The sequence below is a fragment of the Stenella coeruleoalba genome (genome assembly GCF_951394435.1).
Source record: "Stenella coeruleoalba genome assembly, chromosome: 21".
Taxonomy (NCBI): domain Eukaryota; kingdom Metazoa; phylum Chordata; class Mammalia; order Artiodactyla; family Delphinidae; genus Stenella; species Stenella coeruleoalba.
The window spans coordinates 3,470,777-3,496,201 of NC_137167.1; the positions used below are offsets into that span (position 1 = coordinate 3,470,777).

At 45.0% G+C, this 25,425-nt stretch overlaps 1 protein-coding gene across 5 annotated transcripts in view; it reads left to right on the top strand.

The window, feature by feature from the left end:
- SLC20A2 (solute carrier family 20 member 2) overlaps positions 1–25,425 on the top strand; it is a 104,749-nt gene that overhangs the window by 72,686 nt on the left and 6,638 nt on the right. For all 5 annotated transcript variants that reach the window (XM_079909450.1, XM_079909452.1, XM_079909451.1 and 2 more), the window contains 5 exons: positions 3,296–3,412; positions 8,032–8,235; positions 9,516–10,083; positions 18,177–18,362; positions 19,611–19,695. In XM_079909450.1, the coding sequence (XP_079765576.1) occupies positions 3,296–3,412; positions 8,032–8,235; positions 9,516–10,083; positions 18,177–18,362; positions 19,611–19,695 (1,160 nt within the window). The remainder of the gene's footprint in view (positions 1–3,295; positions 3,413–8,031; positions 8,236–9,515; positions 10,084–18,176; positions 18,363–19,610; positions 19,696–25,425) is intronic.

Consider the following 25,425-nt stretch of genomic DNA (forward strand, 5'->3'; position numbering starts at 1 on the left):
TTTATCCATGAAAGTTGATTTTATGTATTTAGTACAGTTTAGAGCTGCATCCCGTAACTGTCAGTCTGCATTTCTTATATGCAGGCTTTAAAAGTAAATCCTGGTGCGCTTTTTTTTTTTCACGTGTACAGTTTCAGGTGTCAGTTATACACACACACACACACACACACACACACACACACACACACACACACACACACACATATATTCTTTTTCAGGTTCTTTTACTGTAAGGTTTAACCTTATAGGTTATTTCAAAATACTGAGTATAGTTCCCTGTGCTCTACAGTAGATCCTTATTTATATATTGTAGTGTGTATTTGTTAATCCCCAAACTCCTAATTTATCCCCCCACTTTCCCCTTTGTAACCATGTTTGTTTTCTGTGCCTGTGAGTCTGTTTCTGTTTTGTATGTACGTCAATCCTGTGCACTTCTGATGCTCTGTTAATTTACTAAATTGGCATAATAATTTGGTAAGACCCAAGTCCTGTCCCCGTTCTGTTCCTCTCTCCTCTCTTACTCACCATGGATGACTGCCCCCGCTTTCCTGGTTCCTTTGCTGTGCTTCACACCCTTGGTTTTTCCCTCTGTCTCCCACCCCTTCCACCCTCAGTGATGTGTGGAGCCCCTGACCTCCCGTCCAGTTCTTGTGACTCAGAGGGTGGCTTTGGACCTTCTTGGCCACTTCCCAGGCCAAACCGATGGTGAAGGTAGTTGAGATGGTGAAGGTTCAAGGGTCAGGTGACATTGTGGCTTAATGTCTAAGAGAAGCATCAGAAGTCGTGTAGCCGGCCTCAGTTCCTCCCTTTCGGATGTGGGTCCTGACACCCTCCAGAACTCACGTGACCTCCGCGGAGAGCGTGGAGACGGGCCTGGAAGGCGCCCGTAGAGCAGCCCCGCCCTGCCTTGTCGTGAGCTCTGCTGGCAGGGAAGGAAGCAAACGGGGCCTGGGGGCAAAAGTATTCACTCGTTTAAATATTCCTATATCCAGCTCCCAAACTGCATCCCCTCCCCAGAGTACCCAGAGCTCGCCTGTCTTCGATCAAGTTCACGCAGTGAAGCCAAAAGTAGCCCAAGTAACAATTTTATCATCAACGGAACCAGGAACCACCAAGGACACCGTGAAACCTCTTCAAAAGCCAAGTGTTTCTAAGCTGTAGTTGGTGTTGATGTTCATCAGTTTGATGTTGGTGATTAACAGTTACCACTCGGTTAGCAAGAAACAGCTCTGGAGTGGTCTTTTACCACATGTATCAGACGCTGGCACGGAGACATGAAGCAGAAGCAGGAAGCCGTGGCCGTGAGCGTGGCCAGTGAGGTCAGCCTGAGTGGTTCTACAAGCAGTTCCAAGCCTCGGGTCCGAGGCCACAGCGGGGCCTGGAGCAGGGCTGCCGGGTGCCTCAGTGCAGCCCTGCACGGGGCCGTATGCTTTCTGGTGTAATCGGGCGTTGGAGGGTGGAGCGGCCTGACCGCTGAGTGTCTGCTGCCACCAGTGGCCCCTCCGCTGTACTAAGGCTGGGTGATCTTGGTTTTTTGCTTTTTATATTTATATATGTTAATTCTGACTCCCCAGTTAGAGTATTAACTACCTGTTCTCCCTCTTACCATTACCAAGATGTCTAATAATACCTTACCTGAGTAACTGTAAGTTGGTCTGTATGTACAGAGTGGCTAACGGTGTAACTAACAGAGCCTGTATCATTAGAGATTTGTTTAAGAGCAAAGGTTTAAATAGTTCACTCCTTTCAAACTTCGAAAAACAGTTTAACAATTTACAAAAGTGTGTGCCCATTATAAATTTTCAAAGTTAACAGTACAAAAGTATATGTAGTGAGAAGGGAGAGCCCCCTCCAATTTCTCATCTCTCCACAGGAGGAACCACTGATTCTTTCCAGAACTTTTTCTGTCTATTCACACATATGGTAGGAGTGTATGTGTGGGGTTGTTTTCTCTTCTAAACATAAATTGGGTCATGGTACACACACCATGGTCCAGATGGCCTTTTTTACTTAAGATCGCGGGCCTCTTTCCTCATGAGTACGTTTAGACCGACCTCATTTTTACGCTCTGCACCACACTGACAACGTTTCCATGGAATGATGCGTGTATCAGTCGTCTTGCAAATTCTTCCCATTACAAATAATGCTGTAGTGAGTGTTCCTGTGCCTATATCTTTGTGCCTGTGCAAGGGTGCACCTGTGAGTGTGTGTGGGTCACGCCTGTGCGGCCGGGAGAGCTGGGCTCTGGGGCCCACGGGGCTAGGAAGCCTGATGCTTCTCCACCCTCTGTACTTTCACTGGCTGATGGAATGGCCACTTCGTGTGCTGGACTGGATAGTAATGAAAAGTTTTTCTATGTTGTAATTCCATGAGTTGACACTTCAAAGAAGAGTTGAGTTTCAAAGTCAGTGTCCTTTTAAAAAACTTTGCTATCTAAGTTTTTATTTTATTTTATTTTTAACAGTAGAAAGGGTTGATTTATGCATATGGAGGCCTTCACAGAAAAGACACGAACACGCAAAGAAGCAGTTAGACTTTGGGACTTATATACCATTTTGACAAAGGGTGATCAGTTATGGAAAGTGACTAGGAAATACAGGAGGAAACAGAATAGAACGGTTATTTTAGCAAGGTCTGTTTGTGCAGACTTATCTTGGTATTGGTGCCTTGTTTCCAGTGGTGAGGGTCACTTTGCTCTTCCTGGAACAAGGAAGGCACGTTTCTCACAAGAAATTTATGCCCTGCTTTCAGGCACTTACGAAGGGGGCAGCAGACTCTTCCTGTGTCTGCTGTTTCTCAATTTAATCTGACGTTAAAAAAGGTTCGTGTGTGTGATCGGAGCGTCCTGTCCATTTAAAGCCGGGCTGCTGACTATTGAGAAACCAAAGAGGCAGCTGCCCGCCTTGCTGTGCCTGCTGCAGCCCGGGGCTTGGCGCTGCCCGGGGGCGGGGGCGGGGGCACTAGGCGGGAAGACGGACCCTTTGTTACCCCTGTTTGTCCACTCAGGAATTTAGATATTGAGATAATACTGTAAATGGGTTTATTCCCAACTTAATATGCCGTTTGTGCCAAGTTGGTCGATTTTTAATAATTAGGTTACTTACTGATTTAACCACATATTTGCAAAGCTGTGTGTCTTAAACACACAGCTTTGTACGCCCTGAAAGCCTAGCACATCTTTTTTGGTTGAGAGTTTTATTAAACACGGAATCCAGGTGGTTCGTTTCAGGTTTGGGGAACGGCAGGTATGTGGACGTGATGCCCAACGTTTGAGAAGTATCCCCTTTATCCCCAGTGCTGGGCCTGGTCCTTCCCATGTGGGCGATTGTGCTCATCTCCTTCGGGGTCGCGCTGCTGTTCGCCCTCTTCGTGTGGCTCTGTGTGTGTCCGTGGATGCGGAGAAAGATAGCAGGTAAGGGCTTTGCCGTTCTTCTGATCTGCAAGAGTGCTCTGACTGCTGAGCCCTCGCTGTCGTCCACGGTGATCCTGACTGACAGAGGGACGCACACCGAGATCAGGCCAGTCCTTGGCTTGTGGCTCCTGACGGCTTTCTGGCTCAAACTTTTCCTTGGTAACTTGGGACCCAGGTGACAGTGAGGTCCTAGTTGCCATGGCTAATGGAAGGTAACTGCCTGCTGAGAAACATGAGATTATACAGATCAACACCACAGTCAGGTAGCACTTTCCTCCCTCAAGAATGGCTAAAGGTAGAAAGACTAGATTACAGGTGTGATAACTGGAATTCTCATATATTTATGGTGAAATAAAAACTGGTACAGCCATGGGGGAAGTTAGTTGAGCAGTTTCCTGTAAGCTTAGGCAAACATTTACCATGTGGCCCATTAATTCCACTCTTAGGTATTTATCCAAGAGAAATAAAAAGACTTGTACACAAATTGGTCAGTCATACTAGGCAAAAAACGGAAACAACCGGCATGCTCATTAACAAGCGAATGGATAACCAAATTATGGTCTATTCATACAATAGAAGACGAATTAGCAGTAAAGAGGAGAAGTACCGGGAGAAGCCAGACACAAAGGAGTACAGACTGCGTGATTCCAGGGAACGGTAATCCACAGCGGGAGAAACCACTGGTTGCTGGAGACCGACTGCAAAGGGGCACAAGGGACAAGAGGGAACTTTAGGGACAGGAGGGGACTTTGCAGGGACAGGAGGGGACTTTGCAGGGACAGGAGGGGAACTCTGTAGGGACAGGAGGGAGCTTTGCAGGGACAGGAGGGAGCTTTGTAGGAACAGGAGGGAACTTTCCAGGGACAGGAGGGAACTCTAGGGACAGGAGGGGACTTTGCAGGGACAGGAGGGAGCTTTGCAGGGACAGGAGGGAGCTCTAGGAACAGGATGGAGCTTTGCAGGGACAGGAGGGAACTTTAGGGACAGGAGGCACTTTGCAGGACTCTGTTAATTGGGGAGTAGTTACAGGCTCTAGTCATTTGTCACGGGTCATCTACCTGAACATTTAAAATGTACAAATTTCACTGTATGGAAATTATACCTCAATGAAAGCAAAAAAAAAAAAAGACGACGACTGTGGCTTAGAAAATTGCAGGAGGTATTTTCCTGTCAGTGGCAACATGATTGAATTCCAAGTCTGGAGGCCACACAGAGCCTTTTACAGGGCTCTCAAAAGAAAAGAAGTATTTAATTTTGGCCTCAGAGTGTACCTTACAATCGCACGTTCATACGGATATATCTGAATTTGAGAAACCCATATTTCAAAGAACAAAACAAATGAGGAGACATACCATGCTCATGAACGCAAAGACTCAATACCGGAAAATGTCAGTTTGTCTCAAATCAATCTATACATTTAACACAATTTAAATAAAAATCCCAGCAGGATATTTTGTAGATTTAGACAAGTCACTTTAAAAATTTATATGGAAAGGGAAAGGAACTGGAATAGCCAAAGCAATTTTGGAAAAGAGTAAATTTGAAAGACCTGTACTGCTTGGCTTTAAGAGCTACTATAAAGCTACAGGAAAGTGTGGAATTGGTGAAGAGACATCTAGATTAACAGAACAGAGTAGAGTCCAGAAACAGAGCCGCAAATATATGTGGACAAATGATTTTTGACAAAATACAAAGTCGGTTCAATGGAGGAAGAATAGTCCTTACAATAAATGGTATTGGAACAGTTGGATATTGAATGCGAAAAGGAGAACCTTGACCTAAGCCTTACACCTTGTAAAAATTAACTCAAGATGCATCATAGATAAAAATGTAAAACAGAAAACTATAAAACTTTTAGGACAAAAAAGGGAAAACTTTGGAGACCATTGGTAAAGCAAAGAGTTTTTAGATATGATACCAAAAACAGTTCATAAAAGAAGTCGGTAAATCGCACTTCAAGGTTAGAAACTGTTGCTCTGTGAGAAACACTATTAAGAGAATTTAAAAAGACAAGTTACAGACTGAGCAGCAGCTGGAATGCTCGTGTGCTCCTGGTGGGAATGCAAAATGGTGCAGCCTCTCAGGAAAGCAGTTTGGCTGTTTCTCATAAGGTTAAATATACACTTACCCATTCCTAGGTATTTACCCTAGAGAAATGCAAATTTAAATTCACACAAAAGCCTGGCTATGAATGTTTATGGCAACTTTATTTGCCATCACCAAAAACTAGAAACAGCACGGATTATCCGCAGAACGAATAACAAGCACGTATTTATGTAAATAAATACATCCATGTATTAGAACACTACTTGGCAGTGAAGAAGAGTGAGCTACTGAAACCGGCAACAACTTGGGTGAGCCTCAGATGCACTAATCATGCCAGGTCAGAGAAGCCAGCCTCAGAAGCTCGTGTCTTATGGTTCCGTTTATATGACATGTGGAAAAGACAAAACTGTAGGGCCAGAGAGCAGATGAGCGGTTGTCACAGGCTAGGGGTGGGCAGAGGGGCTGACTGCCAGGGAGGCTTCAGGGGCTGAGGGAACCCTTCCCTATCCTGCTTGTGGACTGTCTGTAGGAGTCTAGACATTTGTTAGACTCAAGGTTCTACACACACAGACAGAGCCAATTTACTGCATGTAGATCTAAAAACTAATAATAAAAAACGGCATGAATACATACAACTTGAAACTGAGTAGTGAAGCCAGATTGATAACCAGCTGCTGCTCCGTCTCCTGTGTAGCCGTTCCCGCTCCAGGCTGAGAAGGAGCCCACCTTAAACACCCTGCTTGGCTGACTTAACCCCATGGGAAGTGATAAACTAGACTTAAATGCTCTGATGTCTAAAGGCTTTTTCTAATAGCTGAACCTTAATGTGAAATGGGCCGTAAAATCTTTTCTTCCACATTTAGGCTATAATGTTACAGCAGGAAACTGACATCACTACCCATACTGGCTTCCCAGGAGATTTTTTGGTCAATGCCATGTATTTTGACATTTCAGTATATATATATCTTTTTCTATTAATTTAAGTACAGACTGTGGTTAAGGGCGTGGACAGAGAGTAAACCGACTGCATTTTGCTACCTATGTGACCTTCGGCAAATGACTTAATCTCTCTGGGCCTCAGTTTGCTGTTTATAAAGGAGAGAAAATAATAATACCTGTTTCATGTGTTAACAGGTTTTTTGGGGAAATCCCTGGCCGTCCAGTGGTTAGGACTCCGCGCTTCCACTGCAGGGGGCACGGGTTCAATCCCCGGTTGGGGAACTGAGATACCACAAGCTGTGCAGTGAGGCCAAAAAAAAAAAAAAAGTGTTTTTTAAAAATTGTTATTATAATCTTTACAAATATTATCTTTTCTCATCTAGAGTGTAAGCAACTTGAGGTCAGAGATCTGTATGCACACTTTTTTGTTCCTTGCAGTACATAACAAATTTAGTTTTTAAAAAATCTATCTTGTATCTGACTATCTAGGTAAGTATAGAAATAGAGGTGATGCTGAGTGTGTTCAGCAGAGGAACCGAGAATGTCTCCATTTCAGTTGGGTAGGTAAGAGCTTAGACATCCGCTCAGGTGAGGAAACAAGGTCATAAGTCACCAGCACCACACACCAGATTTGATTAAAAAGAATGCTCTCGGGCTTCCCTGGTGGCGCAATGGTTGAGAGTCTGCCTGCCGATGCAGGGGACACAGGTTCGTGTCCTGGTCCGGGAGGATCCCACATGCCGCGGAGCGGCTGGACCCGTGAGCCATGGCCGCTGAGCCTGCGTGTCCGGAGCCTGTGCTCCACAGCGGGAGAGGCCACAACAGTGAGAGGCCCGTGTACTGCAAAAAAAAAAAAAAAAAAAGGAACAGAGAGATTCTGCTTACTTTTAGAAATCCTTTACTTTCAAAAGAAACCAGGGATTTTTGAAAAGCAGTTTAAAGCTGGAGAGCATTCTTTTTTTTTTTTTTTGCGGTACACGGGCCTCTCACTGTTGTGGCTTCTCCCGTTGCGGAGCACAGGCTCCGGACACGCAGGCTCAGCGGCCATGGCTCACGGGCCCAGCCGCTCCGCGGCATGTGGGATCCTCCCAGGCCAGGGCACGAACCCGTGTCCCCTGCATCGGCAGGCGGACTCTCAACCACTGCGCCACCAGGGAAGCCCTCTCTGTTCCTTTTGAGGAAAATGATTTACTTGTTTCCGAAGATTTGGTGGCCTGAAGAAATCTGAGAGCAGTCATTTACTGAACAGAAGAAAACCAAGCAGACTATAACAGTATCTTTGAAGACAAAAAGGATAAACATTTCAGGGATTCTGAGGTTAGTTTAAGAAAATAGAAGGCCAGTCTAGATGGTTGTAGTATTTACAGAATGTTTACCTTGGGAATCAATCTAATCCTGTCTTTTTTGTTGGTCTTGGATGAGATAACTCAGGCCTAAGCCTCCATCTTTCCCTCCATAGCTAAGTTTTCTAGCCTGTGTTTCCCAGATGATTGAACTCTCCACTTTATTTTGTCTAACTTTTTTCTTCATTCCCAAAGTAAGTACATAACAAGATAAATATTTATTTTTATATTCATTTGTCAGTAACAAGAATTCTCTGACAAAATTTTCAGTTATGCCTCTATTTTCTTTAGGCAAATTACAAAAAGAAAGTGCTTTATCGCGAGTCTCTGATGAAAGCCTCAACAAAATTCAGGAAGCGGAGTCCCCAGTATTTAAAGAGCTACCGGGTGCCAGGGCTCATGACGACAGCACCATCCCCCTCACTGGGTCGGCCGCGGAGCCGTCCGGGACCTCAGAAAGCACGACAGGGGGACACCACCCCCGCGTACCATACGGTAAGACCCCGGGGGCCGAGGTGGCGCTGGGCCTGCCGGCCTGCGTGTGGCACTGAGCCTCCAGTGCACACAAGTGTCCCCCGGTTTCTGCTTTGAGAAAACCCAGGCGCTAAAGAGGCCTCAGGGACCAGGCAGTCGCAGAGCAGGCTTACTCGTGTCCTGTGATTTTCCTCCAAGAGCCATTTACCTACAGTCTCCCAGCGGCACCCAGACCCCCCGTACCACCCCTCTGAGTGCCTCACCTGCATCTTCCACGTGCAGTCACCTAACTGCTGGAGATGGAAGGTCGGTTTATCCAGCTTAATACAAACACCTTCCTCCTGGAAGACGCAGAGCAAAAGCTGACATTGGAACGGGAGGGGGTCCCACTAGAGAATCACAGAAACCATCAGGACCATCTTGGGGGGGCGGTCCTTTGTCCCATAGCATCTCTGGACAGTGATGGGCAGGCACCAGCGTCTGCCTGGCCCACCTCCCTGCAGGGGCACTGGTACCGATTTCCAGGCTGCGTTTGGGACTTGGCCAAAGAAGGCAAACAAACTGCCCACTGATCTGACAGATCCGCCTTTGACTGCCCAGACTGGCCTCTTTTTAAAAAATTGAAGTATAGTTGATTTACAGTGTTGTGTTAATTTCTGCTCTACAGCAAAGTGACTCAGTTATACATACATATACATTCTTTTTTTTAAAATATTCTTTTCCATATGGTTTATCACAGGATATTGAATATAGTTCCCTGTGCCATACAGTAGGACCTCATTGTTTATCCATTCTCTATGTAATAGCTTACATCTGCTAATCCCAACCTCCCACTCCAACCCTCCCCCAGCCCCTCCCCCTTGGCAACCACCAGTCTGTTCTCTATGTCTGTGATTCTGTTTCTGTTTCATAGATGAGTCCATTTGTGTCATATTTTTAAGGAGCACCTACAGCGTGTATCTCACAGGGGTCTGGGTTGGGTCCCTCTTATATGAAGTTTTTTGTAAAATGAGCTCCTTACAGGGAATCCTCCTTTTACTGGTTCCTAGAAAAGGAGAGAATGCTACCGCAATTTCTGGAAGACGCATTTTAAGAGACCGTAACATCATTTTTTAACTACCATATTAGTTTTACTTACCCTTTGTTGTATGTTTCCAAGTTTCCCTTTTTATTTGAACCATACTGCAGGGCCTTCATAGTCAAGTTAGAAAATGGAGCACGTGGGAAAAAGCAAAAGCACCCGCCACCCCGCCTTCCCCAGATGACCTCGGCTCTCAGTCTGTCCCCTTGTCCCCCTGCAGGCCGGGCGCTGTCCATGACACACGGCGCCAAGTCGCCCGTGTCTAACGGGACCTTCGGCTTCGACGGCCCAGCGCGCGGCGACGGCCACGTGTATCACACGGTGCACAAAGACTCGGGTCTCTACAAGGACCTGCTGCACCGCATCCGCGACGAGCGGCCGGCACCGGACGGCGCCCCGCGGCTGCTGCGGCGCAACAACAGCTACACGTGCTACACGGCGGCCATCTGCGGGCTGCCCGGCCTGGCCACGCGCCGCGGTGACGCGCCCGCACCCGAGGACAGCGAGAAGCTGGTGGCCGACGCCGTGGCCTACTCCCGCCGGCGGCTGCGCTACGACAGCTACTCCAGCTACTGCAACGCCGTGGCCGAGGCCGAGATCGAGGCCGAGGAGGGCGGCGTGGAGGTGCGCCTGGCCACCCCGCTGGCCGAGCCCGAGCCGCCACGCGATGACGCGGCGGACGACGAGAAGGAGGAGAAGGACTCGGCCGAGGTCCACCTGCTCTTCCACTTCCTGCAGGTCCTCACCGCCTGCTTCGGCTCCTTCGCGCACGGCGGCAACGACGTGAGGTCAGTGCCCAGGGCGCGCGGGCGGGGCGGGGGGAGGCGCACGGCAGACACACGGCCACCCTGGAACCTTGCGGGTCTGCACTGACCGGGTCCGCCGACATGGGCTTTTCCCCCACGAGTGTAGCATCCGCATCTTCACTGCACGGATCTTTAAATGAACTAGGTGTGGGGGAAGGTTTGTGTTGGATCGGAGATCACAACACGCGGAATCAGAAGACGTGGGGTTTGAGCCCTGACTCTGCCCACGCCGTTCCAGCTTTCTGCCCTGCCTGAGTCATTCATCAGTTCCTTTTGGTTTTGAGTCAGAGAGAGCAGTACCCGGATTTCCGCCGAGTTGTTCAAGGGTCACCTGTGAATAAGTAGCTCCTGTAGTGTGCCAGACGGTGACACGCGTTAAAGGGAAGAGAAGAGTAGAAAGGGGTGTGGGACCCCTGGAGGGCTGCCGTGTTGGACGGCTGCTCAGGTCAGGAGGGCTCACCGAGTGACACCTGCAGGGGCTGAGGGCGCAGCCGTGTGCTCGTCTGTAGGAGAACATTCCGGAAGAGGGGACAGCAGATGCGAGGGCCTGAGGTAGGACATGCCTTGGGGGTGGGGGTGGGGTTCCGGGAAGAGCCACAAGCAAGAGCGTGGAGACGCTCAGGTCGGCGGGTCGTGGAAGCCCCGAATGTGTAGTCTCTACCCCCCTCTCACTGGCTGGGCAGCTCCGGACCAGTCACTGAATTTCCCAAAGCCTCAGTGTCCCAATCTGTGAAGTGGGAGTAAAGCTAGTACCAACCACATGGGATTTCTGTGAAGATTAAGTGAGATGCTTTATATAACAAGCTCAAGACAGTGCTCTCCCATAATCAATATCCCTACATTTTCACTCTTACTATTATTATAGTTATCACACAGGCTAATGTTTCTGTCCAAATCAGGAAAACATGCCGTTGTTGCTTTTGTGTTTTTGCTCAGTTATATGACTCTGTTTTACACTGTCTACCCACGTGCACCAGCGTTTCTGTTCTTTTTAAAAGAAGTCTTTGTGCCAGAGGAGAGGCCTGGACATCTTATGTTCTGCTCAGTGTCGTCTAGGGGTCGCCATGTTATTTAATTGGGGGCACCATGTTCTGTCTCCTCTTAATAATTTTTTTTCTGCCCTCCCCCACCAGCCCACTTCCTCCTCTTTATCCACAAATTCTTTATTGAAAGCCTGGTACTGTCAAAGTGTTATGAATTGGGTCCCTGTCCTTTAGGAGTTTAAATTCCAGTTAAGGAGACAAGAAAGACATACACGTAGAAAAGTAACAGAACACCTCAAAACAGCATTTAAAGGCCAGAGGAAGAGTCTAGGTGGTAGCTGCTATAGGTGACCAGAGTTTAGAGCAACTGTTTGCAGTTTGGGGGCTGCTTTTGAGGCTTTTGAGCAGGGATATGGTCTGATGAAAGCAAGGTTTTAGAAATAATAGTGTGATGTGAAGAGGGGGCTTCTGTTCGTTCAGGAAGAAGTTACCAAGTCTGTACCAGGGCTCAGAGCTGAACCACTTGTAACTTACCCTAACCCTCCTCAGAGCAGTCCTTTGCAATCCTAAGTGGTATCCTTCAAAGACAGGGAATCTGAAGCTCAGAAATGTGACTTTCTTGCCCAGAGTCACACAGCTGGAGAGAAGCGGGCTTGGGAGCTGGCTCTTCGTGACTCAGTCTGCAGAGTGGAGGGTGGGCTGAGAGCTACAGAGGCTGTTGAAAGCCCATAGGGAGCCTGGAAGTTGTCACTCTACCCTAACAACAGGAGAAAACCGAATGGACTGAAAAATCAACAACTCTTCTTGGATCCAGAAAGGAGAGGAGGACACAGGACAAACCACTGCCCCCAAGACTGGAGGGACAGACAGTCCTGGAAGAGTGACTCAGGAGTGGAAGCTGCCATGGAACCAGGGAAACCTGGACTGGAATGATGGACCCTGGAGGTTCAGGGGGGACAAGTAGAGAGTTAGAGGCTCCAGGGAACCCATGGTAGGGGGACCCCATGATATTGTGAGTTTTACGTCCAAGAGCTGTACCAGGTCCTCACAGTGAATGTCAGGGAAGAGAAATCCCCTCCTGCTCCTGTCGGGGGAGGGAAAGCATTTGACAGAAGAGAGCAACTGTGTGCTTAACCAGGCCCGCTCCCAGGGGAAACCAGGTCACCAGAGCCCAGCCTGCAGGGGGATTACCACAGCCTAACTGACCTGGGGAGGGGAAATACACTCCAGACTTCCCTCGCCTTCCGCTTGGGCGAAGGGAAGCACCCACCTCGAGCCATCCTGTCCCACTTAAGGGGGAAGCAGAAACTGAGAAACACTTGTGAAGTTCACAGTCCAGAGGCACAGGCTCACTGAGAGACCGAGACCTCATCAAAGGACTACAGAAGGCTTCTCCATCCCCAGACCTCCCACCACATCACTAAAGGCCTATTTACAGCAGTTCCTTCTACCCAGGAGATCATGTCTGGTTATCAAGAAAAATTTACAAGGCATACCAAAAGGCAAAAAACACAATTGGAAGAGACAGAGCAAAATTCAGAACCAGACATGGCTGGGATGTTGGAATTATCAGATGAGGAATTGAAAACAGCTACGATTCATAGGCTGAGGTCTCTGATGGATAAAGTAGGCATCCATTAGGTGAGCAAGGTGAGCAGAGAGAAGGAAATCCTAAGAAAGAACCAAAAAGAACACTGGAGATCAAAACACTGTAACAGGGCTTCCCTGGTGGTGCAGTGGTTGAGAGTCCACCTGCCGATGCAGGGGACACGGGTTCGTGCCCCGGTCCGGGAAGATCCCACATGCCGCGGAGCAGCTGGGCCCGTGAGCCATGGCCGCGGAGCCTGCGCGTCCGGGGCCTGTGCTCCGCAACGGGAGAGGCCCGCGTACCGCAAAAACAAAAACAAAAACAAAAAACAACACACTTCTAAATAACACTTGGATCAAAGAAGGAATATCAAGAGGAATTTTCAAATATTTGAACTAAATGAAAATGAAAGCACATCAAAATTTGTGGGAAGCAGCAAAAACAGTGCTTAGAAGAAAATTGAATTGAATTGCTGCACACGGACTTTCTCTAGTTGTGGCGAGCGGGGGCTACTCCCGTTGCAGTAAACGGGCTTCTCATTACGGTGGCTTCTCTTGTTGCAGAGCATGGGCTCTAGGCATGTGGGCTTCAGTAGTTGCAGCACGCGGGCTTCAGTAGTTGTGGCTCGCGGGCTCTAGAGTGCAGGCTCAGGAGTTGTGGTGCGTGGGCTTAGTTGCACCGTCGCATGTGGGATCTTCCTGGACCAGGGATTGAACCTGTGTCCCCTGCGTTGGCAGGTGGATCAACAAACTATTAGCAAATTGAATCCAACAATGTATAATGAGAATTATCCAGCATGACCAAGTGAGCTTTCTCTGAGGTATGCAAGACTGGTTCAAATTGCATTGAATTCATATATTAGGAAAGAAGGAAGATATAAAATCAGTAAATAATAAATAATAATATAAATAATAATAAAATCAATCTAAGTTTCCAGCCTAGAAAAATAGGAAAAGAAGAGCAAATTAAATCCAAGGTAAGCAGAAGTAAACAAATAATAAGAATTAGAGCAGAAATAAATGAAATTGAAGTCAGGAAACTAATAGAGAAAATCAATGAAACAAAAAGCTGATTCTTTGAAAATATTAATGAAGTTGATAAGCTTCTAGCCAGGCTAACTCAGAGAAAAAGAGAGACCACAAATTACTAATATCAGAAAGGGAAGAGGGACATCACTATAGATCCTATGGACATTAAAAGGATAATACTACAAAATACTATAAAAGGAATACTATGAATAACCAATTTGATAACCTAGGTGAAATGGACCAATTCGTTGAAAGACAGAACTGCCCAAACTCACACAAGAAGAAATAGACTATCTGATGGGCCTATATCTATTAAGGACATTGAATCAATAATTAATAACCTTTCAAAACAGAAAGCACCAGGCCCAGATAGGTTCACTGATGAATTCTGCCAAATATCTAAGGAAGAAATTATACTTGTCTACAAATTTCTTTCAGAGGATAGAAGCAAAAGGAATACTTCCTAACTCATTCTGTAAGGCCAGCATTACCCTAGTACCAAAACCAGTGAAAGACATTATAAGAAAACTATAGACCTGTGTTTCTTATGAACTTCGCTGAAGAAAAAACTCAACAAACGATTAGCAAATTGAATCCAACAATGTATAAAGAGAATTATGCAGCATGACCAATGAGCTTTCTCTGAGGTATGCAAGACTGGTTCAACATTCGAAAATTAGTTAATGTAATCCATCATGTCAATAGGCTAAAAAGAAAAAGTCACATGATCATATCAATAGATGCAGAAGAAAGCATTTAACAAAATCCAATACCTATTCGTGATAAAAACTCTTAGTAAACTAGGAATAGAGGGGAACTCCTCAACTTGATAAAAAATACAAAAAAACTACAGCTAATATCATACTTAATGGTGAGAAACTCAAAGCTTTTCCACTAAGATCAGGAACAAGGCATAGATGTCCCCTTTCAGCACTGCTTTTCAAAACTGTACTGAAAGTTCTAGCTAATGCACTAGGACAAGAAAGGGAGATAAACGTATACAGATTAGGAAAGAAGAAATAAAACTGTCTTTGTTTGAAGATGACATGACCATCTATGTAGAAAATCTGAAAGAACTGACCAAAAAAAAAAAAAACTCCTGGAACTAATAAGCAATTATAACAAGGACGCAGGATACAGGTTAATATACAAAAATCAATCACTTCCTACATATTAGCAGAGAACAGGTGGAGTTTGAAATTCAAAAACACAATAGTACCATGTACACTGGCACCTTGAAATACTTAGGGATACATCTAACAAAATGTGTACAGGATCTATATGCGGAAAACTGTAAAACTGATGGATGAAATCAAAGAATGGAATAAATGGAGAGATTTTCCATGTTCAAGGATAAGAAGAATCAATATTGCCAAGATGTCCGTTCTTCACATCTTGATCTATAGATTCAATGCAATCCCAATCAAAACCTCAGAAAGTTATTTTGTGGATACTGATAAACTGATTCTAAAGTTTATATGGAGAGGCAAAAAAACCAGAATAGCCAATGCAAAATTGAAGGAGAACAAACTTGAAGGACTGATACTACCCGAATTCAAGCTTGCTAGTAAAGCTGCAGTAACAAGACAGTATGGTATTGGTGAAAGAACAGACAGATAAATCAATGAAACAGAATAGAGAGCCCAGAAATAGACCCACATAAATATGACGGTCAACTGAGCTGACAACACCAAGTGCTGGCAAGGATGTGAAGAAATAGGAACTCTCATTCATTTCTGGTGAGAATACAAAATGGTACAGCTGCTTTGGAAGACAGTGGGACAGTTTCTTACAAAACTAAGCATACTCTTATTGTACCATCCAGTAGTCGTGCTCCTTGGTATTTATCCTGATAAGCTTATATCCACACAAAAACCTGTACATGGATGTTTATAGCAGCTTTATGCAAAATTGCCAAAACATAGCAACCAAGATGTCCTTCAGTAGGTGGATTGATAAAAACTGGTACATTTACACAATGCTATTCAGCACTAAAATGAGTTATCAAGCTATGAAATTACATGCAGGAACCTTAAATGCATATTACTGAATGAAAGAAGCCAGTATGAAAAGCTGCATACTGTATGGTTCCAACTATATGACTTTCTGGAAAAGGCAAAACTATGGAGACAGAAGATCCGGGGTTGGGGTGGGAAGGAGGGATGAATAGGTAGAGCACAGAGGATTTTTAGGGCAGTGAAAATTCTCTGTATGATACCCTAATGATGGATACATGTCATTTATTATACATTTGTCTAAACCCATAGAATGTACACCACCAAGAGTGAACGCTACTGTAAACGATGGGCTTCAGATGATTCTGATGTGTCAGTATGGGATCATCGGTTGTAACAAATGTTCCACTCTCGTGGGGATGTTGATGATGGGAGGCTATGCATGTGTGGACCAGAGGGTATATGGGAAACCTCTGTACCTTCCCCTCAGTTTTGCTATGAATCTTCAACTGCTCTAAAGAAATAAAGTCTTAATTTAAAAAAGAAAAAAAGCTGTGGCACCCCCCAGGAAAGTCAGTGCCTGCCTGCCAAGGGCCTGAGTGATGAGAGGGGGCCTGGGGGAGGGGTGAGCACCTGAGTGAGTCCTCAGCTCACATCCCAGTTCTGCTTCCTGCTAGGGACATGACTTTGGCATCAGTTTTCTCATCAGTAAAATGGGAGTGACAATAGCCAGTTTAAGGGGTGGGCCTGAGAACTAATGATTAGCAATAATGTTTGTGATCCCATAGTGTGGAGGCTGGCACAGCTGCCCCACATTGGTAGCTAATGTTAGTAGCTGTGCTGGCAGTGAAAATGGAAAGAAATAGAGAAAGAAAGGAAGAAAAAAAAGAATTTGTATCCACTTCTTGTGATTTTTCAGTACTTTAAAAAAATTAGGGACTTCCCCGGTGGTGCAGTGGTTAAGAATCCGCCTGCCAATGCAGGGGACATGGGTTCGATCCCTGGTCCGGGAAGATCCTACATGCCGCAGAGCAACTAAGCCCTTGCACCACAACTACTGAGCCTGTGTTCTAGAGCCCGTGAGCCACAACTACTGAGCCTACGTGCCACGACTACTGAAGCCTGTGTGCCCTAGAGCCCACATGCCACAACTACTGAAGCCTGCGCACTCTAGGGCCCGCGTGCCGCAACTTCTGAGCCTGTGTGCTGCAACTATTGAAGCCCATGCGCCTAGAGCCCATGCTCCGCAACAAGGAAAGCCACCGCAATGAGAAGCCCACACACTGCAGCAAAGAGTAGCCCCCACTCACCGCAACTAGGGAAAACCCGTGCACAGCAACAAAGACCCAACACAGCCAGAAAAAAAAAAAAATTAACAAATCACACAACCATTAAGATGGCTACTCTAAAAACAAAATAAGTGTTGGCAAGGATGTGAGAAATTGGAACTCTTGTGCACTGTTGGTGGGAATATAAAATGGTGTAACCACTGTGGAAAAGTCTGAAGATTCCTCAAAAAATTAAAAATAGAATTACCATATGACCCAGCAATCCCACTACTGGGCATATACCCAAAAGAATGGAAAGCAGGGTCTCAAAGAGACATTTTCACACCCGTGTTCACAGCAGCACTATTCACAATAGCCAAGACGTGGAGGCAACCCCAGTGTCCATCAACAGATGAACGGCTAAACAAGATGTGTGTATGTGTGTGTGTGTGTGTGTGTGTGTGTGTATGTGTATGTGTATGTGTGTGTGCGTATGTATACACATACACACACAGTGGAATATTCCACCTTAAAAAGGATGGAGGAGCTTCCCTGGTGGCGCAGTGGTTGAGAGTCCGCCTGCTGATGCAGGGGACGCGGGTTCGTGCCCCGGTCCGGGAAGATCCCACATGCCGCGGAGCGCCTGGGCCCGTGAGCCATGGCCGCTGAGCCTGCGCATCCGGAGCCCGTGCTCCGCAACGGGAGAGGCCACAACAGTGAGAGGCCCGCGTACCGCAAAAAAAAAAAAAAAAAAAGGACGGAAATTCTGTTATATGCTACAACATGGATGAATCTTGAAGGCATTATGCTAAGTGAAATAAACTAGCCACAAAAAGACAAATACCATACACTTGCACTTAAGGAGAAACCTCGCAGAGCTACTCCAACTCAGAGATGAAGTTAAACGGTTGTTACCGGGGGTGGGACAGGGGCAAAGGGAATTCTTATTTAATGAGTACAGAGTTTCAGATTTCCACAATGAAAAGTTCTGGAGGCCTGTGTCACAACAGTGTGAATATCCTTCACACTACTGAACTGTACACTTAAAAATAGTCAAGATGGTAAACTTTCTGTTTTTTTAAACCACAACCAAGCAAGTTACTAAATCATTTTTATCACCTGTAGATTACATAGGCAAGCCCCAAATGCGACAGATGGGCTGTTCTCAAGAAGAGAAGTCCCTGCATGTCATGTACAGCGTCATCTGTATGCATGTACGATGTTTGTACAATTAACCTCTTTTTTCCTCCCAGTAATGCCATTGGTCCCCTGGTAGCTCTGTGGCTGATTTATGAACAAGGTGCGGTCCTACAAGAAGCAGTGACTCCCGTCTGGCTGCTGTTTTACGGAGGGGTTGGAATTTGTACAGGCCTCTGGGTTTGGGGGAGAAGAGTGATCCAGACCATGGGGAAGGACCTCACCCCCATCACGCCGTCCAGGTAAGCCGCCGGGGCGGCGCGGAGTGGGTGTGTCTGGACGTCCCAGCGCGGCTCTCTGCACAGCCGGGTCTGCAGCGGGCTCCCCGTGCGCCATCCTCACCCGTCCCTCATGCACTGCTCAGCGGTGGCACAAGATGAGGGTGGGAGTGGGAGGGATGGGAATGGAGGGAGAAGCAGGAGGGGAAGAGAAAAAGCGAATCCACCTGCAGCCACACCCGCACCCTGTTCCCCTCCCACACTCCCACTGCCCTTACCCCGCCTGAGGTCCAGAGAGCAGGCGAGGAGGGAGAAAAGGGCTCTTGGGCCTGCCTTTCCCGAAAATCCTCTGCTCACCAGCTCCACCTGCTGGCTGCAGGCAGCTGTCCGCTGCTGCCCTTCAAGGTTTACTCTACATCCTTCCTTTGCTTCCTGGGCTAAGCCGGCAGGGGGGGTGCCCATGCCCTGGGGTGGGGTTTGGAGACTCCCACGTTGTTTCCTATGGTCCTTCTAGTGTGTATCCTCTAGAGCAGGGGTTCCCAACCCCTGGTCCGCAGACCGGCAGCGGTCCGTGGCCTGTTAGGGACCAGGCCACACAGCAAGAGGTGAGTGGCGGGCGAGGGTGAGCCAGCCAGTGAAGCTTCATCTGCCGCTCCCCGTGGCTCCCCATGGCTCCCCCTGGCTCGCATTACCGCCTGAACCATCCCCCTGTGGAAAAATTGTCTTCCACCAAACCGGACCCTGGTGCCAAAAAGGTTGGCGACCACTGCTTTAGAGCTATTGGTTAAATAACAAATTCACAGGAGAACTTTCCAAATACAGATAAAACTTGGAACTACCTATTGTAAGAGATCTTTTCCCCCTTGAAAGTCATTTTAATGAATGATTCTCTTACAAGATTGATTTGAAGAAAAATTAGTGATCTGAGAAAAAATTCACTCCTTTATGATACGTACACATTTTAAAAATGAGAGCGTAGTTTCCCTGCGCCACTTTAGACATGACAATTCACCGTCTTCGGCTCAGCAGGAATTTCTGACCCAGCTCCTACAGGGTGTGGTTTTTGGAAACATACCGGGAAAACGAGGCTCCTTAGGGCCGCAAGCAGCCTCATGCCAAGCGTTGGTGCCATGTTGCCGCCATGCCGCAGTCCCTGGTTCTGCTGATGCCGTGGGACGCAGTCCACCCAAGGAGCGTCCTGGTGAGGCCTGGGCACCCAGGGCCGGCGAGCCACCGGCGGCGCCCGTGACGCATCCCCTGTCTCCTCCGCAGCGGCTTCACCATCGAGCTGGCCTCAGCGTTCACCGTGGTCACCGCCTCCAACGTCGGGCTGCCCGTCAGCACCACGCACTGCAAGGTAGGCCGGCGCCCGCGCGTCCTGCCCGGTCACCCGGGGCCGAGGGGAGCTCGGGCAGCGCTCGGCACGCGGTCGGTGGAAGAGTCACGGCGGGGTGTCCCGGGGGCAAATCCCGGCCCTTACCGCCGGCAGCGGTTCGGATCGCCTCCCGTCCCGCAGACCTGGCCGCTCCACGCGTGCCCGGCGGGAGCTTGCCCTCCTTCCACATGCCCTGGTTCTCTCGTTGTTTCCACAGTGGGTTTTGCATTGAGGTTGTGCGTCCACGAACCGTGTTTGTAGGCCCAGGGGCCCAGGATTTGACAGGGGGACAGAAGTAGGCAGAAATCGTTTCCATGGAATCGTAAGACACGGTTGTTTCAGTTCTTTTTTCTAATATAAGGTGGCCGAAGTGACTCAATTGCCTTCGAGTGAATTCCGGATGATATTAACCACTGTCATGTGCTCTAGAACTCAGTGGGAGAGGGAATTCCTTGTCTAGTACCTGGGCTGTTGGAGCCACAAGGAACCTTAAAGATGAAGGAAGAGGAAACAGGCCCCGCGAGTTTCAGGGAGTTACCCAAGGACCCCCGGGGTGGGCCAGGGCTGGAACCCAGGCCTTGTAACCCAGGGCTGCCCAGTACCTGGAGGAATTCTAAAATATCTCCAATGGGCCCCCTGTATACAAATATACCCACCAACAACTTCAACAAAGCAAAAGCGGCTTGCAGATTTTCCTAGGTTCATAGATTCCTGTCATTCCTGAAAAGCTTGTTTATTCCCACTCTGGGCACCAAGGGTACCGCAGTGACCAAGACAGTGATGGGCTCTCCATTTACACACAGCCTGAAAACTCCAACCAGTGTGTCTGTAAACAAGCACCGCTAAATGTGAAAGGCTTATAAAAAAAGAATGAAATCATGCCATTTGCAGCAACATGGATGGATCTAGAAATGATCATACTCAGTGAAGTAAGTCAGACAGAGAAAGACAAATGCCGTATGATATCACTTATATGTGGAATCTAAAAAATGATACAAATGATCTCATTTACAAATCAGGAACAGACTCACAGACATAAAAAACAAACTTATGGTTACCAAAGGGGTAACGGAGGAAGAGGGATAAATTAGGGGTATGGGATTAACAGATACACACTGCTATATGTAAAATAGATAAACAACGAGGACTTACTGTATAGCACAGGGAACTATACTCAATATCTTGTAATAACCTATAATGGAAAAGAATCTGAAAATATATATATATATATATATGGCTGAATAATTTTACTGTACACCCGAAACTAATACAACATTGTAAATCAATTATACTTCAATTTAAAAAATAAGTACAAATAGGGCCACTAGCCTCTAGGTTTCAGTTTCTAATCTGGAGATGAAAGGGCTACCTTAGATGACTCGTAATATCGACGCTGTCTGGTTCCCCTACTTCTCAGTAATTCTGTTGCTGTTAGTGCCTGGTGGTGGACTTAATCTGGAAACACACTCAACTTATTAAGAAGCAAGTCAGAACGCAGCAAAGAATACCACCTTATATCAACAAAAGACCTCATCAGTAGTGAAGACATGGGACTCTGGGCCCCTTGTGATCCAAATAACATAACAACTAAAAACATAAGGCAAAAGCTGTTAGAGCTCAGAAATTAATGTGTCTAAGTCTGTGACAAATGAAGAAGACAGAAGTACTTAGGAATATAATGGATTTGATTTATAGCAGTATAATTAATAAATATATATCAAATTTTTATGCCTTCTTGTCAAGTATCATGAAACGTTTATAAAAATTAGTCATAAATTCAGAAGACCATGATAAAAATCACAACTAAATTTATAAAATAAGAACAGATATTCTACACAATCTCTAATCCCAAATAAATTAAACTAAAAATATATGTTGAAAAAAGGAAGTATCCCCTTGGACATTTTAAAATGCTCTTTTTAAGTAACAGTTGAATCAAGGAGTTTAAAAATTATAATCATAGATTTCTTGGAAAAGAGAAAAAAACAAATTGTGTGTCCGTGTGTGTATATATAGCAAACTTATGCTCAGATAAAAATTCATATATTTACATGCTTTAATTGAGCAAAGGGAAAATAAAAGAACCAAACATTCAGATTAGTATTTTATAAAAAGTTCAGAACAATAAAAATTCTCAGGAAACAGCAAGAAGGATATAAAAGCAAAATAAATTTTAAAACAAAACTAGTGAAGGAGAAGGGGAGAGGAAAGTGTTTACTAACAAAATAACATCAAATTCTTAGAAAAGGAAGGGAGGGGAATTAAGTTAGAAAGAAGAAAGTCATCATAACAGATTTGGGAGAGAATTTTAAAATATAAAACCATATAGCTGTATGCTAAGGATTTGAAAACCTCTGTAAAATGAATTATTTTTTGCAAAAATATACATGTCAAATAAATGTGACACAAAAAGTAGAAAAAAAGTGGAAACACTGACCAGAGCAATAGGAAGAAATTAAGGAAGTTCTCCAAAAACAATTCTTCTCACCTGAAAAGGCAAAAAGGAGGAGGCCACTGCTGACTCCAGTTGTAGATGGATTCACTGGCTAATCTTTTCCATCTTAAAAGAATAGATAATTCTCACATTATATGAACTTTCCATAATGTAGGAGAAAAAAACAAAATAAAACAGGAAACTCTCCAGTTTGGTCTATAAAACATATACTGAATAACCCTAATACCGAAACCTGATTAAAAACATCACAAACAATGAAAGCTGTGTTTACATATGAATGTTGATTTTAAAACTTTAAGATGCTAGTAAATGACATCAACAATATCATGAAAGAACATTTCAGCAGGACCACATTGATCTGGATGATCAGAATGCAGGCTCCGAACAGGGCAGGGCTGGTGCCTGTGCAGGGCTGGCCCCTCACAGGGCTCAACAGATGGGTGTTTACAGACGTCTTCAATAACACACGGCTCAGCGATCCATTAGAAAACAACGTACGGTCATCTGTTGAAATACATGCCAAAAAGACATTTGAAAACCCTAGTAAAGTGAATGATGTACATGAAAAAGGCACAAAGCTTTGCTCAGAGGTAAAAGAAAACCTGAATATGAGACACACTGTGTCATTGGGTGGGAAAGTCCTCAAACACTAGCCCAACCAAATTTTTCTCATAACTTTCCAAAATAAGGCTAAAGTTAATTTGGTGGGTTAAATTAGCAAGAATATAAAATGATCTACAGAGAAAAGCGATGAAGAGGGAGTAGCCTCAGCAGATAGGAAGTCTGCTATAAGGAAACAGGAGGCAGGAGGGTGGGGAGAAGGAGGGCTGATGGGCAGAGAGTTCCAGTTTGGGATGACAAAAAAGTTCTGCAGATAAATGGTGGTGATGGCTGCCAAACAATGAGGATCTATATGCCACTAAATTGTATACTTAAAAATTGTTAAAATGATAAATTTTGCATTATGTATTTTACCACAATAATAAAAAATTAGATACTTGTATAAAAAAGTAGATAGACCAGAGATAGAACCTAGTATATATGAGCATATAGTTTGGGGCAGGAAAATTTTAACTAATAATTGAAGTTGAGTAACTGGCTATCACCCTAGAAAAATAAAAGCAGACCCACAGTTCTCAAAATACGTGAACATATGTCTGATGGTTTGATGTTTTTAAACTATTTTAAAATTTAGAATAAAATAGAATTTTATTTTAGAAAATTTAAAATAAATGAGAATTTATCAAATATTCAAGCTAAGGATAAATCACAGAAGAAAAGCGTAGCGTATTATATTGCATGAAATTAGAAACTTAAAAGTGAAAGCAAAATACTGATTGAGAAAGTATTTGCATTAAATGTCAGAGTTAATATTTATTTAGGGCTTCCCTGGTGGCGCAGTGGTTGAGAGTCCGCCTGCCGATGCAGGGGACACGGGTTCGTGCCCCGGTCCGGGAAGATCCCACATGCCGTGGAGCGGCTGGGCCCGTGAGCCATGGCCGCTGAGCCTGCGCATCCCACAATGGGAGAGGCCACAACAGTGAGAGGCCCGCATACCGCAAAAAAAAAAAAAAAAAAAAAATTTATTTAAACACCACATAAACAAATAAGAGACACATTTAGATTCCAATATGTAAATGGGCAAAATACATGAAGAGACTTTTTTATGTTATCATGATGTTATTTTAGCTGGTGTTTATTAAATTGAATTATAGTTGACTTACAATATAGTAGTTCCAGGTGTACAACATAGTAATTTGATATTTTTATAGATGATACTCCATACAAAGTTATTATAAAATATTGATTATATTCCCTGTGCTGTATATTATACCCTTATAACTTATTTATTTTATACCTAGTGGTTTGTACCTTTTCATCCCCTTCATCTCTTACCCTTCTCCCCACCCCTGTCCCTTCTGGTAACCACTAGTTTGTTCTCTGATTCTGTGAGTCTCTTTCTGTTTTGTTATATTTATTTGTCTTATTTTTTACATTCCACATATAAGTAAAAGCATACAGTATTTGTGTCTCTCTGACTTATGTCACACAGCATAATACCCTCCAGATTCATCCATGTTGTTGCACATGGCAGCGTTTCATTCCTTTTTATGGCTGAGTAATATTCCCTTGTGCCACAGTACTTCTCCTTTATCCATTCATCTGTTGATGGACACTTACGTTGCTTCCATGTCATGGCTCTTGTATGTAAATAACGTTGCTGTGAATATTGGGTGCACATATCTTTTCAAGTTAGTGTTTTCATTTTCTTCGGAGAAATACCCATGAATGGAATTGCTGGATTATATAGTAGTTCTATTTCCAATTTTTTAAGGAACCGCCATACTGGTTTCCATAGTAGCTGCACCAGTTTACATTTCCACCAACAGTGTACCAGGGTTCCCTTTTCTCCACATCCTTGCCAACATTTGTTATTTGTGGTCTTTTTGTTGATAGCCATTCTGACAGGTGTGAGGTGATGTCTCATTGTGGTTTTGATTTGCATTTCCCCAATGATGAGTGACGTCAAGCAGCTTTTCATGTGCCTGCTGGCCATCTATACATCTTTTTGAAAAAATGCCTATTTAGGTCCTCTGCCCATTTTTTAATCAGGTTGTTTCTTTTTTTATATTGAGTTGTATGAATTGTTTATATATTTGGATATTCCCCCCTTATTGGACATATCATTTGCAAATATCTTCTCCCATTAAGTAGGTTGCCTTTTCATTTTGTTGATGGTTTCATTCACTGTGCAAAAGCTTTTTAGTTTGATTAGGTCCTGTTTGTTTATTTTTGCTTTTGTTTCCCTTGCCTGAGGAGACGTATCCAAAAAATATTGCTAAGACCAATGTCAAAGACCATACTGCCTTTGCTTTCTTCTAGGAGTTTTATGGCGTCATGTCTTGCATTTAGGTCTTTAACCCATTTTGAGTTTTTGTATATGGTGTGAGAAGATGTTCTAATTTCATTATTTTACATGTAGCTGTCCAGTTTTCCCAGCACCACTTATTGAAGAGATTGTTTTTTCCCCATTGTATATTCTTGCCTCCTTTGTCATAGATTAATTGACCATAAGTGTGCGAGTTTATTTCTGGGCTCTCTTTTCTGTTCCCTTGAACTGTTTGTCTGTTCTTGTGCAGTAACATACTGTTTTGATTACTGTAGCTTTATAGTGTAGTCTGAAGTCAAGGAGCATGATACCTCCAGCTTTGTTCTCTTTTCTCAAGATGGCTTTGGCTATCCAGGATCTTTTGTGG